General features: G+C 40.2%; 1 protein-coding gene across 8 annotated transcripts in view; it reads right to left on the bottom strand.

Moving 5' to 3' along the window:
- senp6a (SUMO specific peptidase 6a) overlaps positions 1-17,359 on the bottom strand; it is a 32,325-nt gene extending 14,966 nt beyond the window's left edge. Inside the window, exons 1-13 of one of the 8 annotated variants that reach the window (XM_021468556.3) lie at positions 17,235-17,359; positions 16,933-17,148; positions 14,132-14,225; positions 11,944-12,007; positions 11,474-11,574; positions 9,681-9,827; positions 9,259-9,320; positions 8,306-8,391; positions 6,502-6,871; positions 5,021-5,262; positions 3,123-3,263; positions 853-886; positions 534-722 (exon numbers count right to left, since the gene is read on the bottom strand). In XM_021468556.3, coding sequence (XP_021324231.2) covers positions 534-722; positions 853-886; positions 3,123-3,263; positions 5,021-5,262; positions 6,502-6,871; positions 8,306-8,391; positions 9,259-9,320; positions 9,681-9,827; positions 11,474-11,574; positions 11,944-12,007; positions 14,132-14,225; positions 16,933-16,963 — 1,561 coding nt within the window. In that variant the 5' untranslated portion in view covers positions 16,964-17,148; positions 17,235-17,359. The remainder of the gene's footprint in view (positions 1-533; positions 723-852; positions 887-3,122; positions 3,264-5,020; positions 5,263-6,501; positions 6,872-8,305; positions 8,392-9,258; positions 9,321-9,680; positions 9,828-11,473; positions 11,575-11,943; positions 12,008-14,131; positions 14,226-16,932; positions 17,149-17,234) is intronic. The other 7 variants (XM_021468559.3, XM_021468558.3, XM_068215595.2 and 4 more) reach the window with 7 other exon arrangements.
- Between the last annotated feature and the right edge of the window lie 275 nt (positions 17,360-17,634).

The raw sequence follows: 17,634 nt of genomic DNA, 5'->3' as shown, positions 1-17,634 counted from the left end.
CGAGTTTGAGCCACTTGTACATCCAGGAAGTGTTCAGGAAAAGCAAAACAGCAGAGAAGAAACTCGACATAGAGAAACAAACACTTCACTGCCCACTAGCGTTTCGGAAGGGTTAATGCAGACCAACAGAGACAGCAGCAGAAGTATAAATGCACAGCTACACTCGTTGCATGCGCCGTAGGTCACGCCGATCACTTGACGCAGAAGTATAAACCAGGCTTTACATACTACTTACACATCTAGTTACCATGTAAGTACATACGTATAAGCGACAATATAAAGTGGGAGCATTTTCATGTGCATCTTGTCAGTAAAACTGGTTAACCTCCAGCACAGAGCAAAGTTTACTACACAGTGTTATAGTTCACGGATACCCTACACAAATAAATCTCTTTAAATTAGAGTTCAGCTTAATCTGTTGCATTTGTGATTTCAACTTGATTAATCGCCCAGCTCTAGATGAAAGCGCTGCTTGTTTCGCTTTAGTGCGTCACACCTGTGGTGTGTGTGATACTATGTGGTCGGATACTCACTGTTGCCGTTGCAGTCGTACCAGATTCCTCCGCTGTCCTGGGACATCTGCAGCTGAGTCTGTAAACGCTGACACTCCTGATCGCTGGTCTGGAGAAACAGAACCGGCAGCTTCTTGACGTTACACCACTCGCATCTGGTCAGCTCTGAAGACTTTAGAGAAACGCTCTCCAACACGTCCACCTCACGACCTGCAAGCAGGACACCACAGAACAAACAAACAAACTAATGAGACTGAAGCACATCAAGTCTGTTCATTTGCATATTATCAAGAGTCCTTCCATGACAACATGTTAAATGCCTTTTTCAGCAGCATCTTACCTTCGGTTTCCAGCTGTATGAAATCCACTGTAAACTAAAAGGAAAAAAATAAAGAGAAATAATACTGTAAGAGTCTTTTAACATGTCAATAAATGATTCTTGTTCTACATTTTTTGGGGTTATAAATTATTGTTAACACTGAATGTCATCTAACTGAGTGTCTTCTGTCTTCTTGCTCAAAGTTATTAAAAGGGTCATTCTCTGAGGTCCACTAACAATATTATCAATATTTTTACAATGAAAGCATCATAATTCACAAATAATTTGACTCTTTTGTTTATTAAGATTTGTTTTTTTTGGTATTTATCATGATAGAACAACTGATGTGGACCGAGTTGCGCTGTATGTCGAAGCACTGACCACTAGGCTATCGGCGTTGGCGTACTTTCACTCACCACTATTTCACTCATCAGAGCGCTCTGTCTGAATGGGCATAGCGGAAGTGAATGCCCACTGCTCTGATTGGCTGAGTTTGCATAGGAACAGGGCTGAGTAAAAGTACAAGTAGAACTTCAGTGGAGGCGGAGCTTATCCACCCGATTACATCACAGAGTAGAACATTTCATTCTCTGTTATTTCAGCAGGCTGACTTTAATATAAGCTGTTTTTAGAGTAACTAGAATGTTTTGAGCTCTAAAAACGTACAGGATGTTTTCACAGTATTATGATGTCTTCAATATCAAAAGATCAAGGTCATTTTGCTTTCTCAATTCATGACCCCTTTAACACTAGAACTACCGAGATAGTCATTATGACTATATATATTTTAGGGTGATCATGATACTGGAGTTCAGTACCAATCAATACTAATATTTTTAAAATGTCCATTTCCAGCTAACATTTGAGCGCAGTTCTTAAACTGCGCTGATCTGCCAATGTGTTCACATGTTCAACAGAAATGACTGTGATTGGCTGCAAAGATCTTCAGTTCACCAAACTCACCACTGTTTACGAAGTATATCGACAGATACAGGGACACTGGAGCGTTTTAAAGCTGCGATTCATCAGCGGATCGCTCATATGTCAGCTTATAGACAAACCAGCTGATCGACGTGACTTTAAAATGCTCCAGTGTCCCTGTATCTGTGGTTACACTCAGTAAACAGCGGTGGGTTCAGTAAACTGAAGACCTTCACGGCCAATCACTGTCATTTCTGTTAAGCACGTGAACACAACGGCGAATCAGCGCTGTCTAAAAACATGCTTAAATGTTTATGGTAAATAAACGTTAACATTTCAGTATGGATTGGTTTTGGTCAAATTCCAGTATCGTAACAACCCTTATATATGCTTTCTTTTTAATAAAACGCACACATCTATAACACCCTGACTTTTCCTAAATATGTGTATATTTCTTTCTAACATTGTTACTTTGTTAAAATTACAAAACACAAAAGAGCTTTGAGTTTTTCTACCGATAATTTCCATAGCGGTCAAACTGACTGCATGCATTTCAGGGTCTAATACTTTTCTCTGTGACTAAATAAAATGCTGAAGCCTTTATTTGTCACAACACTGTTACATGGAGCGAAATTGGACCCCTCCGACCATACACAAACATCACACATTTCAGGGGAGGACAAGTCAGTCGAGAAGAAGCATAGAAAGAGGGAATAAGATATATTAGAGAAAGGAGGTTAAAAACAGGACAACGTAGGACAGAGTGAAATCAGGGGGGAAGCCTCAGCAACAAGCACATAAATACATAACATTGCAACAGTGGAGAGAAACAGGGGGTGTGGAGAGTGCGGTGTAGATCCTGCAGCTGAAAAGCGCGGGGTGATAAGCATATGAAGGCGTGGGATGTGGGAGGGTGCAGTGATTGTCAATATGTAGCTGTGTACATGTGTGTGTGTAAGCTTGAGGAGTCTCAGCAGGTGTCCTTAGGACAGGGAGGAGGAATTCAGAGCGTCTCTTTATCTTGCTCTCCAGGGGAAGATGTTTGTTCTCAGCAATGGCCTTGGCCGAGGCTGTCTGGTAGGAGTGTCAGGGGGAAGTCGAAAGAAAAAAGGTCAATATCTGCCTAGGTCTGTCCAACACCAGTTGCAAAGCCGCTAGTTTACCTGCAATGTATTTTAATTTGCGTTCCAAACCACAATCTCAGTACTAACAGCTCTGCCCACCACCGTTTCAATCCAGCCGGCCAGCTTGGTGGGGTTTTGAGCTGCACTGCAAGCTTTAACCAATCGTCAATATCACAAGGGCCCCACCAAAACCCATTAGCAGAATCCCTGTCATCAAAGTTATAAAGGATTTGTGTTTCGTCTCACCACTACAGGTTTGGTGACCATCCTGCGCAGTGTGCCGATCCTCACGCTCCTGCACTCCAGAATAATACTGCTCAACTTCTGCTCCTGGTTTATCTTCCTTCTCTTGGAAACAGTCGCATCATCGGACACAAGGTTCCCAAACTACAAGAGGAAAATGCCAACAATAAGAAAAGAAACACACTCCAGATACAATACATTACCGACCAGTGTTAATAAAGTTACCTTAATGTAAACTTCATGTCATTAACAAACCATTATGCTGTGTTCACACCTGACGCGGAACGCGCGGATAAATCACGCTATTCGCCCGTAAATAGCCGCGTGAACATTAGAGTTTACTCGCTTCATTCGCGCGTTAAATTCAGAACAGACGCGGATTCGCGTGATGGGCAGGGCTTCTGTCTGCCCGGTGACTTCATAGCTAAAAGGCTAACATGGATTTTATTGAGAAAATAACAGTGTTTATGTGCTTTATGAAGACTGAAAAACAGCGTCGATACGTTTAGGGTCGTGTCTGAGTCTACTACATCCTTTCAGAGGTGCATCCAGCTCTGTGAGCTCATCAACTCCTCCAGAACTGAACCTGGATGACGGAGGCTTTCAGCGGTGCTTCTGACTGAGCCCAGCCCAGTTTGATGAACTGTTGTCGTTGTTGGCTGGAGGATTTGCCGCGGAACACCTACAACAGGCGATATGTCACAATCACGCCCCCACAATAGCAAGCTCCTGATTGGTTAACGCAGCGCGAATGTCCACTGAAGTTCAGATTTTCGAACTATAGTGATCCGTGTGACACAACACGCAAAATGTTCAATTCGCGCCACGCCATTCGTGCGTATGGCGCCGCAGGATGTCTATTCGCGCGTTTGCATTGACTTAACATGTAAATCACTCGCACTTGACGCGCGTTCCACGTCTGGTGTGAACGCAGCATTAAAGGTGCAGTATGCAAGTTTGACACCCAGTGGTTGAGCTAGGTATTGCACTCCTGGTTCAAAACACACGCAAGCGCAGGTTGCCAGATTCACCACATCAACAGAAGCACTCAGGTCAAACCACAGACTCAAGTAATGCATAATTCCTGCACGTAACGCACATGTTCAAAGCAGAATATCTGACTTCAGCACTGTTTTTTTAGATAAACAAGAATGTTCACTGAGCATGATTCTGAAATATCTGCACACATATTTTTTTATGCTTTAGAAGAGTCAAAAACTTACATACAGCATCTTTAACTAAGACTTTTAGCTCAAACATCTACTAATTAGCTGCATATTAGTAGTTAGTAGGGTAGTAGTTGGGTTTGGTTATTGGGTAGGACTAGCAATGTAAAATAAGATCATACTTTATAAGTGCAAATATACAGTTAAAATATATCTTAATAATAAGCAGGTAATAAATTATGTGGTAAATGGTGTGAATTGTTACTTGAACTAAAGTGTTCTTTGTGGCTTCTCCACACTGTAACTCTCCCAGATGTCACTGTCACAATAATGGGCCGTTTTCACTGAGTGGTACAGTATGGTTTCCACTGTCAAATGGTACCTAAAAGCGAACCGTACTGTACCACTTTTTGGGCACCCTTTGCAAAGGGTACCTAGCACGACACAAAAGTACCAAAAGGCGGAGCTAGACACGCAGTTGAATGCTATTGGTGTACGGAGAAGCATCACTCGTGCATATACAAGCAGAAGAATAAAGACAAAGAAACGGCCGTGTTTTAAACACACAGCAGAGACATTACATCGTAATCCTTTATGCATAAAATAACGAGCCATGGTCGACCCGAGCTTAGACAAACCTTGTTCTTGTACCGTACCATACCAGTCAGTGAAAACGGGCCATGACATGAGTTCACATTAAACTCTGCCGGATCTAATCACGTAAAAAGAGCTCACCGGATCTTTCATGCGGTTCCTCCTGGGCAGCAGGTTCCTGTGGTTTGTGTGTGTGAAAAAGTCAGCGCTCGAATCCTCGTGTTCACCTGCTGCTTTCACCACCGCCTCCAACCGTCCATCAGAGGGCGCTGGAGAGGAGTGGGCGGAGTCTGCCGGCCGCGGAGACACGCTGTCCAATCGGTTCGCTGTCCCCGTGCTGCTCATGTTATCGCTCTCGTCGTCTTCATCACTCGACAGCACAACTGAAATTTATCAAAACATCATCATCAACGACACACATCTGAATTGCTGCTGTTGCACATGTGGCAATAAGATCCAATGGACAGCCGATCGCTTTCACTCCAAAATGATGGAATCGCAAGGCTGTTGCTAGGTGCTGCTGTTGCAATGGAACAGTCTATTGCATGTCGATTCCAAGCTCTTTGATATTACTAATTTAAAAAAAATGTATAAAATTTCTTATTAAAGGCCTGATCTAATCTTAACTGAAACATGAAGACAGGTTGGGACATAAAGTAGCCCCTCCCCTTTAAAAAAAAAAACAGCCAAAAGCATTAAGTTTTAAAGTGGTTGAGCTCAAGATCATCAAGTGAAAAGCAAATGAGAAGCATTTTGAAGGGGGCGGGGCATGTCAGATATTAGAGAGCATTTGATTGGTCAAAAGATTTGATGGGAAACACACACAAATATTAATTCATACATGCATATATATTGGTCGACCAGCCTGGTTTTAGAGGGGTTTTGGCCATTTCCAGGCTGGTTTCCAGCCCTTTTCAGCCTGGTCTTAGCTAATGGCTGGAAAATGACCAGCTAAATCCAGCTAAAACCTGCTAAAACCAGCTAAAACCAGCTTGACTAGCCTGGTTTAAGATGGATATAGCTGGTTTTGGCTCCGCTCCCATCCTGGCTAGGCTGGTCAAGCTGGTTTTAGCTGGTCATCAACCAGCCTGACCAGCTAAGACCAGGCTGGAAACCAGCCTGGAAACCAGCCTGGAAATGGCCAAAACCCCTCTAAAACCAGACTGGTCGAATAGCTAAAACCAGCCAACCAGCCTAGGCTGGTTTAAGCTGTTTTTTTCAGTAGGGTATACACACACATACATACTATTAGACTAGATATTCTTCAAGACACTAGTGTTCAGCTTAAAGTGACATGTAAAGGCTTCACTAGGGTAATTAGGGTAAAGTTAGGGTAATTAGGCAAGTCATTGTATAACAGTGGTTTGTTCTGGAGACAATCCAACACTAATATAGCTGAAGGGGCGAATAATATTGAGCTAAAAATGGCTTTAAAACAATTAAAAACTGCTTTTATTCTAGCCCAAATAAAACTAATGTGAACTGTGAAAAAAATACTGTGAACAACTCCCTGCTTTGAGGAAATAGTTGAAAAATAAATAAATAAATAAAATTCACCAGCGTGCGGATGATTGTGACTTCAACTGAATGTGATGTGCGAGTATGAAGACACGTGTACTCACTGGGGTCATTTAATTCACACGGTTTGTTGAGCTGCTGCTTGGCTCCTCCGGCCGCCTTGTGTCCATTACAGGCCAGGCTTCCGGAAGGTCTGCCGTTGTGCGGGAAGAGCAGATTCCCAGGGGTGATCCGCACCGAGGGGTTGACGATCACATCCAGCTGCTGAGAGCACTCATAAAAGCCTTTACTTATCTGTAGGCTGGCAGGCTGCGGGCGAATAGAGGGCCGAGGGAGCAGCGCTGACGGGATGGCAGGACGGGGCTTAGTCTCATTGGGGAGGATAAACCCACAGTGGTCACATTTCACATGGTCCTCGCTCGGCTGGCCACATTCACCACACACTGTCAGGTAATCGTCAGGCTGAAGGGGCTGCTGGGACAGTACAAATAGTAATGAGATATTTATGAAAGGACAACTTTTTATTTGACATATTGAAATATTTATTTTGAAATATTTACAACCTCCCCTTAGAGTTAACCCTTTCATGCGTATGATCCAACGCAATCTCATGGCAATTCGTAACTTTTTGATTTACATTTAGTCATTTAGCAGACGCTTTTATCCAAAGCGACTTACAAATGAGGACAAGAAAGCAATTTATACAAATATAAGAGCAACAATGAATAAGTGCTGTAGGCGAGTTTCAGGTCTGTAAAGTCTAAGAAGGAAAGCATTAGTAATTTTTTTTATTTTTATTTTTTTTGAGTACAGTTAGTGGTATATCAAGAGAGGCAATTGCAGATTGGGAAGGGAAGTGGAGACTAAATAATTGAGTTGTTAGTGGTTTCTTGAAGACAGCGAGTGACTCTGCCGTTCTGATGCAGTTAGGGAGTTCATTCCACCAACTGGGCAGATTGAGCGCGAGAGTTCGGGAAAGTGATTTCTTCCCTCTTTGGGATGGAACCACGAGGCGACGTTCATTCACAGAACGCAAGTTTCTGGAGGGCACATACATCTGCAGAAGTGAGAGCAGATAAGAAGGAGCAAAGCCAGAAGTCGCTTTGTAAGCAAACATCAGAGTTTTGAATTTGATGCGAGCATCAACTGGCAGCCAGTGCAAACGGATGAGCAGCGGAGTGACATGTGCTCTTTTAGGTTCATTAAAGACCACTCGAGCTGCTGCGTTCTGAAGCAGCTGAAGAGGTTTGATAGAGTTAGCTGGAAGCCCGGCTAGTAGATTTGAAATTAGTAGCTAATTTGTATGAATTCTAATTCATACAATTTAGTACGATTTGCTCATCACCCAATGACGGTTGGAATTAGGGGTTGGGTGCCACGCCTTCTTTTTAAAATCGTACGTTTTCATACGACTGAACTCGAACGAATTAGCCACTAAACTGACAAAACGTAAAATACTTAAGTTTCCTCGTTTGATCAGGCTGGTACAATCCACCTTGTGATCACACCGATCCACCTTCTGACACTTTTACACATCATCAACTAGAAGTCCAGATATTATTTGCTGCGCTTACAACTGAGATCCACCAAAAGACTTTTGAAAGTAGTGTATACACCACCTGTATATACCTGTTCCTTTAAATATAACTTTAAGCAGGAGAGTTATCTGAACATGCTGGCCATTTTTAAGATGCTAACGGTCTAATCTGATTCAATGATTTATGCTAAGCTAAAAGTGCTCCCGCCACACACAGACATCAGCTGAATGGATTCAGAAATGGTAAAACTGAACAGTTTAACACTAGGGGAAGCTGTAAAATTAGCCTATAGCCAACACAAATGCTCTTTTAAACATGAAAAAGGAAAAGCTACACAAATGGCACTTTTAATTGTCTTAAAGTGTCTCACCTCGACCACTTGGCTCACAGTCACAGGACTCTCACCGATCCGCCGCTTCTGGTGAACACGTCTCTTAATACTGAGGTCTCCTGGATCTAAGAAGGTACAGGAGAACAGCAGCCATGCTTGCTAAATAATGTTCACTTGATTAGATGCCCCCCCCCCTTCCCCAAAAAAGGGTTTCAATTAGGCTATTCGTAAGTTTTTTGTTGTTGTTGTTGTTGTCTGCTCAGCACGTCAAAACTATTGGGATAATAATTTTGGAACTTGAAATATTCCAACACTGCAGGTGTTCCCGAGGATCGGACTCAACAAGGTTTACATCATCACTTCTTTATTGGCAGGACAACAAATTATATTTCTTTGAAAGATACTTTTATGACATACCAAAAAACACTTTTAAAAAGGTATTGACAATATTTGTCGAATATCCAATATGCGATATTGTTCAACTCATTTTTCTGACAATCATGTTAGGAAATTGATCACACATTTTTAATCCATTTAAACTAAAGCTTGACCATTAGTTTAAAGGGATAGTTCACTTGAAATTAACAAATCTGCCATTTGCTCATTGTCAGGTTGTTCAAGTCCTATATAAATGTCTTTGTTTTTGCTCAACACAAAGAAACACATTTGGAAGGATGTCAGTATACATGCGAATCCCGCAATAGCTTTTAATCCTCGAGTAAATATGTGTGGCGAGGTGTGCTTGGTTAATGGCAACCTTCCAAATATATTCCTCTGTGTTGAGCAGAACAAAGACATCTATACAGGACTGAAACAACCAGATGGTGAGCAAATGATGACAGATCATTTTTGGGTGAACTGTGCCTTTAACAGCTCATGAAGTAACTCTCTAAAAAATAAATACATGTTGATTTTCTCTTTCCTTCAGCAGCATCAGAAGACTTTTCTTTTGAATTATTAAGCAAGATCACTGGTTCAGGTCATCGGCTTACCTGAAATCTCAGGACAGGTGAGAACAATGCTGTCCATCTGGCCTCTCTGGATCAAATCGGATCTGAAGGACGGATACAGAACGCATAAGAAATACATGAAATTCACTACATTTAAAAGCAAACAAACAAACCATAAACAATTACATCTTTATTTTGGTCATACTTTATAAAAGGGTTTCATTAGCTCATGTATTTACTAATATGAACTAATAATGAACAATACTTGCACAGTTTTTTAATCATAGTTCAACATTTACTAATGCATGATCAAAGATTTTGGAGACACCAATTCTGTTTTCATATACGATTTATGATGGATAGTATGCAAATTGGGATGTAGCATATGTTTATCATGCATTGCATTTCAAATAAGATGCAGGAACAGCACACAATCCAACATCAGCCCCTCGGTGAAGCCATACCTGTGCTCTAGCTTTCTGATTGGAGTAGAGAGCTGCGCATGCTGGAAGACCCGCCCCTGAACCACCACAGCTTGAGGCGCAGGACTCATGATCAGAAAGCTGGTTCGATTGGGGAGCGGAGACATGCTGACCGAATGAGCCGCGTCACTGCGAGAGGATGAAAAAACAGCAGAAAGCATTAAGATAAAATGTTAATTTGAAAATACAAATAATGAATAACTCAGAAAAAGTATCTTTTACCATGTGTTATGGCATATTTTTAAAGGTGCAGTTAGCAAGTTAGACACCCAGTGGTTGAGCTAGGTATTGCACTCCTGGTTCAAAACAAACGCAAGTGCAGGTTGCCAGATTGACGACATCAACAGGAGTGTGCCTGACTATCAAGCCTAAAAGGTTGATTTAAGTCATGTTCTAATTAAAAGTTGCGGTATGCAACAGAAGGAATATTTTTTTAGTTTTTGTCCTAACCAACACCTGAAATCTATATTTTAGAAACGGCTTCTGATCCTCACAGCTGAACAACAGAAAACTGACAGTGATCAGCTCAGGTTCAGCTCATGTGCTTTATTCAGTGTTAAATGCTAATAATGTGAGTCTGACATGACATTTATTGCCATACTACTGACAGCAGCAGCAGATAGTTCAGCTCAGATCTGGAGAATGAAATAAACCATCTGAAACTGAACTTCAGAACGGAGACTCGGTGCAAACCAACAAATATCAGTGATTCAGCATCTACATTTAATCATGTTAAAGAGCTTTAATATGTGTTCATTAGATGATAAAGCTCAGTATTGTGCTGGAGTGCAGTGAGTGCACTATTCTGTGCTTCTGAATGGCTGTGTTTACACTTCTGTCCTGTTACGTCTGGTGCAAACAGCCAAACTGCTCATCACTGTGTATCTCGTCATGTAGTGTGTTGTTAGGACACGGGGTTACAATGTGAACTGCTCACCTAATGTTTACACTCGTAATATTTATATTATTTGCTAATTAATAACCTCATGTGGAACTCTGAATCTGAGTCTCATTTCGGAGTCTGCTACTGTGCATCAGAGGTCAGATTTCAGTCACAGACGCACACTCTGAGAGCCTTCCTGACAGAACGAATGAATGAAATACACTGTTTTCCACCGAGGCAACCCCAGGGGCTGAAATATAATTGGCTAAACTGGCAGTGGGCAGGTTATAGAGGCCAAAACAAAGACGTTCTGGCACATAATGCACATCCACATAGCAGAATATCTAACTTCAGCATAGTTTTTCAGATAAACAAGAATGTTCAGTGAGCATGTTTCTGAAATATCTGCACACATATGATGGTGTTTTATGCTTTAGAAGAGTCAAAAACTTCCATACAGCATCTTTAAGAAAAAGTTTTAAAGCCTGAGAACAGCCGGACTGAAACATCATTATTATTATTATTTGGTAGCACTTTACAATAAGGTAGTATTAGTTAATGTTAATGTATTTACTGACATAAACAATACATTTATGTCAGTATTTATTCATCTTTCTTAACATTCATGGGAAAAAAGGCATTCAACAAACACAAGCTAAATATTCTGTCAACGAGAGTGAAATAATTTTCCAATTAGTCCTAGACAGGATCTAAAACAACTGCAAAAACAATTGCAAAATGGAGTCAATCCTTTACATAATAATAAAACATTTTAATAAGCATATAACTAAATTGCATCAAAAATATATTAAAAAGCCACTATTTTTTTAACGTTACTAAATAATAATAATAATAATAATAATAATAATAAAGTAGTTTTTCAATGCATCACCTAAGCTTGCCGGTTCTGTTGAGGGGTTTTAACTGATGTGGACGTCGATCATGAGTCTCCACAGACCCGTTAGCACTGAAGCGCTTCGTGGATGAAGGAGTCTGCAAAAAACACATGTAGATTAGATATCACTTCACATTCTGGAACACAACTGGTAAACCCTGTGTGGGTAAACATATGACCAGAATATGGACTTTGTAATGGGATTCTGCACAGTTTCACACAATTACACTTCTGTGGGTAAACCAAGGTAAAATGTATGGCAGTCAGTTTACTAATACCACTTCCAACTGCAACCTAGCTTTCCCATGTGGTCTCCCATCCAGGTACTGACCAGGCTCAGCCCTGCTAAGCTTCAGTGAGTAACTGGGTGATATGCCTGGGGCTAGTACTAGTAGTAATTTACAGGTATGAAGAAAGAAAACAGAACAGAAAGGAAGACAACAGAAATATAATAAGAGAGCGTAAACCTTTATTCCCTCAGATGAAAGCTCCTGCTGGCCACTCACTCGCTCCATGGTCACAAGGGCGGCACTAAGAAAACAGAGAGAGAGAGAGAGAGAGAGAGAGAGAGAGAGGATGTTTTCACACTAGATTTGATCACTCGTAGGGCTGTGGGATATGACAAAGTTCACCATTAAAGATAAAGCATCAGTCAGTTTCACTTAAAAATAATATGAAAATAGATATTCCCAAATATTTATATAGGCTTTAGAGAATTGCATGCAACAAATGCCAAATGCTTTAACCACCCCAAGCCAGGGACTGCGGGTTTTGAGATGACCCACACAACACAAACACACACCATTCGCATGTTATTTAAAATAAAACTATTCAGATGGCGCTCTGTGGTGTGGCAGAAACTCACACCTGTGTCTTGACTCATAGCTGGGCACCGTGAAAAGCTCGCTACTTGCGACGTCGGTGTGTACCGTAAAAGAAATGCATGTTTACAATTCTAAAATGCATGGCGCAGCTCAAATTTCTGCCGCGCCACATACTGCCATTTGATGTCCGGTGTGCGACCCTCTTTTTCTTTTTTGCACGCAATTGATAAACAGTTACAGCCAAATTACACATTAGTGACAAGGCAGATCCCATCGACTGTCCTAAGCGTCTCGCACTCTGGCCCCAGGCCATCGCGCAGTGCTTATTGTCAAGACCAGGGGCCTCATGTATCAACACTGTGCACGCACAAAAACTTTGCGTACGCCAGGTTTCACGCTCACGTTTGGATTTATTAACGATGAAATGAACGCTGGTCCACGCCAACTTCATGGCTGGCGTACATGCATTTTTTGTGCGTGTCTGTTTTATTTCCATTGGCGACTCCTAGAGGCATTTGTGTTAAATTGCACACTACAAAGTGTCTGAGCCTTGCAATGGCAGCTGTATGAGACGGGTTCATCTAGCTGGTATATAAGGTTTCCATACCATACAGTTGACCAGCCAAACATTAAAGCACAATTTGCAGCGGTCGCCTGTTTTCCCAATGTAATCTGAGCGATCGACTGCACGCACATTGCTATAAACGCGCCATCTGAAGACGAATTTGCATGCGTGAATCAGAAACATTTCCATTCAATAAATGTGCAGATAAAATATGATGCACAGACTTATTAATGATTTCTACTTGTCTTCCTCGTGATAAATAGTAGGCAAAATCTGATATGTAGCGGGGGAAAAAAAGAAGAATGAGTTCCTCAAACGCTGGATTCGAACCGTGTTCAAGCTTGAACGTGTCAAAACATGTTGCCATGCGCTTTACGAGCTGCGCCACTGAGGCTGTTACAGGCACTACAACATTTTGCACTTATACATCTCACTATTTCTATTTTAATCCACTCAGTGCAATGTTCAAACTCAACCGTGTTAACCGCGTCAGCTAAACTCTCATACTCTTTTTTTTCTTTTGTTGTTAATTACGGAGAACAAACTTGCAAATAACACCGCTTTCCTCCGGTCTACCTTCGAAAGCAGCACCTCCAATTCCCATTCTGTTCACAGTTTCTCTTCTTGCTTGATTTTGTCATTGCTTTTTCGTTGGGTTTTGCCAAAGTAGAGTCATTAGCATATTCATACGGGGGAGGGGTTTTGCGCTCGTGCATGTTGCGCTCAGTTTCATGTTCATTCAGATGTACAAACAGAATATGCGAGTGATTCGGCGTATGCACTGTTTCATACATCTGAATTTTTTACTGCGTACGCACATTTACAGCTTTGTGCGTACGCAATGTTTTAGTAAGATTTCCACGCAAGTCTTCGTACATGAGGCCCCTGGTACGTATATTTCTATGTATTTATGTATGTATTACTGCTTATGCTATGGGTTTGTAATGCAGAGTGTATGAAGGTCAGACAGTAAATTTGATGTTGTTTTCTCCTCTGGCTGCCGTTATCTGACGCTAATCTGTCTCGAACTCATTTTTTTTTTCTTTTTCAAAAAGAAGACCCTGACAAGGATCCATTTACAGGTGAAGAAAACCACAACATTTTCCTTATCCGACACCAAATTTTGATCAAAATAATAGTGATCCCTTCCATAATCGAGCTGCGCTATATTCCACCGTGTCATTAAAACACATTTGCAGATCTCTCTCCCTCTCTGGCCTTGATGTTTTTCTGTGTCCTATAAGCTGCTCTGCTGAATGGCCTTACTCATGTCTGCTGTCGTCCTCACTATCATCTGAGAGAGAACACCTCCAGGTCTGCTTAAAGCCTCCATCTCTCCTGTCCTCACATTTATCCAGAGCTATCAAACACACGAGAACAGCGCATCAGTGCAATGTCCAGGAGAAATGCTTCAGAACAAATAAAGGAAACACTTTATTTAAAAGGGTCAGTTCACACAAAAAATACAATTGGATCATCGTTTGCTCACCCCTTAACTTGAGTTTTTTCTTCTGTAGAACATAAAAGAAGACACTTTGAGAAATGCTGAGACCACTGACTTATATGGTATTTGCTTTTCCTATGAATGAGGTCAGAGCTGCAGCAAAAATCATCTTTTGTGTTTAACTGGAGAAAAAAAAACTCAAACCATTTTGAAAACTCTTGAGGGAGAGTACATTTTCGTTTTTGGGTGAACTATCCCTTTAGGAAACAAATCGCACTATTAACTATCACCTGCTTATTATTAAGATGTTGGCTCTTTATTAGTAAAGGTAAGATCTTATTTTATATCCTAATACCCAATACCTAAACTCAACTACTATCCTACTAAATGTTAAGCGGCTAGGGTTGTCACGATATTGGAATTCGGTAAAAATCTATATTGATATTTTAAAAACGTCCATTTCCCGGTAACATTGAAGTGTTTCCTTAAACACAGCTGATTTGCCATTGTGTGCTCAACAGAAATGACTGTGATTGGCCGTGAAGGTACCCTAATACCCCTAATTTCTGTACCCTAATACTGTTAGATTCCCCAAAAAAACGTCAGAGGTAATCAAACCATATGCATTCATTCATTCATCATTTTTTTTTTTTAGCTTAATCCCTTTATTAATCCGGGGTCGCCACAGCGGAATGAACCGCCAACTTATCCAGCATGTTTTTACACAGTGGATGCCCTTCCAGCTGCAACCCATCTCTGGGAAACACCCACACACACTCATACACTACAGACAATTTAGCCTACCCAATTCACCTGTGCTGCATGTCTTTGGACTGTGGGGGAAACCAGAACACACACGCGAACACAGGGAGAACATGCAAACTCCACACAGAAACGCCAACTGACCCAGCTGAGGCTTGAAAAAGCGACATTCTTGCTTTGAGGTGACAGCACTACCTACTGCACCACCATTTGCGCAGGCAAATAAAATATAGCAACTTTTTCAATATCGTTCAGCCCTAGTGCGTGTGTGTGTGTGTGTGTGTGTGTGTGTGTGTGTGTGTGTGTGTGTGTGTGTGTAAATGTAAGAATAATTCAGATGCAAAAACGTTTAAGTGAGTGCCATTTAGGCATGGGCTGTTATTAGATTCTCGGTATGAAAACCTTGGATAAAAACATCATGATTTCACGTTATTGTAATTAATACTGCTCTAAAATATATTCTTTTTAAATATCTGGGGAAAAAAACAACCAAATGTGTTCCCCTTTGAACTCAATATAGTTTAATTTGAGAAACATTTAAAGAATTTTAGAGCTGTAAACATGTCAGGCTGAATAATTAACAATTTCAAATCAAGCATTGACTTTTGCTGTCTTCGTTAGTTTCTAAAACACTGATTTCTTAACAATTTAAAATGGCATTTTTTGGATATCTTTTCTGCTGGAGATACTGTTGTCCTAAAACCTAAAGAAAAAAAAAGTTTAAAACATTTTTTTACATAACTCATAGGAACTGTTCTGCAGAAAATTGTGGCGGTTTTAAAACCTTGACTTTTCCAAACCGCAGTAAACCTTGAAAACTAGTGCCATCATAAAGTTTCCTCTAAAATGAACCAATTGTCTCTGCCTCGTTTGTTTGTGTTCAGTTATTTCAGTTTAATGACAATAAAAAATAACCTATACATTTTTGTCACATCCATAACGCATGTTTATTTTTCTTTATACAAGTACAAAACATGTTTACAGATTGATATTTTTCTGGTCCCCTAACTGTTGTCAGATTTTCTGGAAAAAATAAACAAAAGATTTAATATAATGTTAGCATGTGCTTTCTGTGTGAATTTATGTTTTGAGTTTTTACTGAAAATGTCACATCCATAACGCTGGAATTGCTCATATATATATATATATATATATATATATATATATATATATATATATATATATATATATATATATATATATATATATATATATATATATATATATATATAAAGTGAAATGGCTGAACTTATATACACACAAATCTGAGAAAAACGCTAATATAACAGAGGTTTTTGCATCTTAACTCTCTCATCTGCTCATTCATACGACAGAAGAACAAATATTATTGTGCAAGTTAATGATATTTCTGTACCAGGCTGAAGGGCCCAAAATCTATAACAAACATTGTTTAAAAACCCGAAGACAATGTCGAATAATGAAAATAAGCAAAGTCTTGTTTGGTTTTGATGCAGCACAAGGCAAGGAGCTTTAAAATAACGCTGTAAGATAACGTTTTCTGAAGTTTGTTTATGTCGTCGTATAGCATCAGGCCTCATTGTGATTCAGCATCGATTTATAGCAACACAAGCTCAAACACGAAGACAGACCTATAAAATACACATATGTGAAATCATGAGCTTTAACTTAAGGTTATTTATCGTTTAATAAGCTCACGTGTTTATATTTTCTGTGTGAATGGAGCTGCTCGGTTAGCACACGAGCTAACGCTAGCACACGGTGAAAACTGACATGATTATACATGGTAATATGGTCACATTCACACTTGCAATGGACGAACAGCACATCAAATTATATTATAGCACAAAATTAACACACAAAAATGAAAATAGCATTTTACCTTCAATAAATGGACTCTTTTTATTATTCATTTTGATCCATTCCTGACGAGTTTAAGCTCGGCGGTTCCGTCAGCCCAACAATCCAAACCCTTCAACATTTCAGGTTTGAATCCATTTCTTTTTTACACTTCACTCATAATCGGCTTTAATCTGTGTCAAATGATGTCGCTTTGCGATTTTCTGTCCACCTTCAGCTCAAATGAGCAGACAACCGGCTGAAAACAGCAGCAAAATAAGTGAAGACGAAATATTCGTAAAACTGCAGAGATTGAGGCTAATCAAACTCACACAGAGAACTCACCAGCACTGTGTGCAAATAATGTGCATTTACCAAAGAATTATGTTTTCAGATATCTTATGAAACTTACATTTTAAGCAATTAAATGTGCATTATTCTGCTGCATGCAGCGCTATTAAGTCACTTCCGCCGAGACTTTTGTGCAATATTATTAAACCTTTGTACAGATGAAGATAGCTTTCTGCCTGCAATATTCTGTGCATGAAGAGTTTAGATGCAAAAACCTTTAAATGCTGCCTGAAATGTTCCTCTAAAATTAGCATTTTTAGCAGGCTCCTGTGTGTAGATTGTGCAATACTGTGTAATAAAGTTCTTTTCCTGTTCTTTAAAGTGAAATATCTCAACATAAACAAAGGAGGTTGAGAAAAATGCTCACTTTCTATGGAAATTTCAGATGGCACTT

Source organism: Danio rerio, chromosome 20 (genome assembly GCF_049306965.1).
Source record: "Danio rerio strain Tuebingen ecotype United States chromosome 20, GRCz12tu, whole genome shotgun sequence".
NCBI lineage: Eukaryota > Metazoa > Chordata > Actinopteri > Cypriniformes > Danionidae > Danio > Danio rerio.
This window is presented reverse-complemented; position numbering and strand designations above follow the sequence as displayed.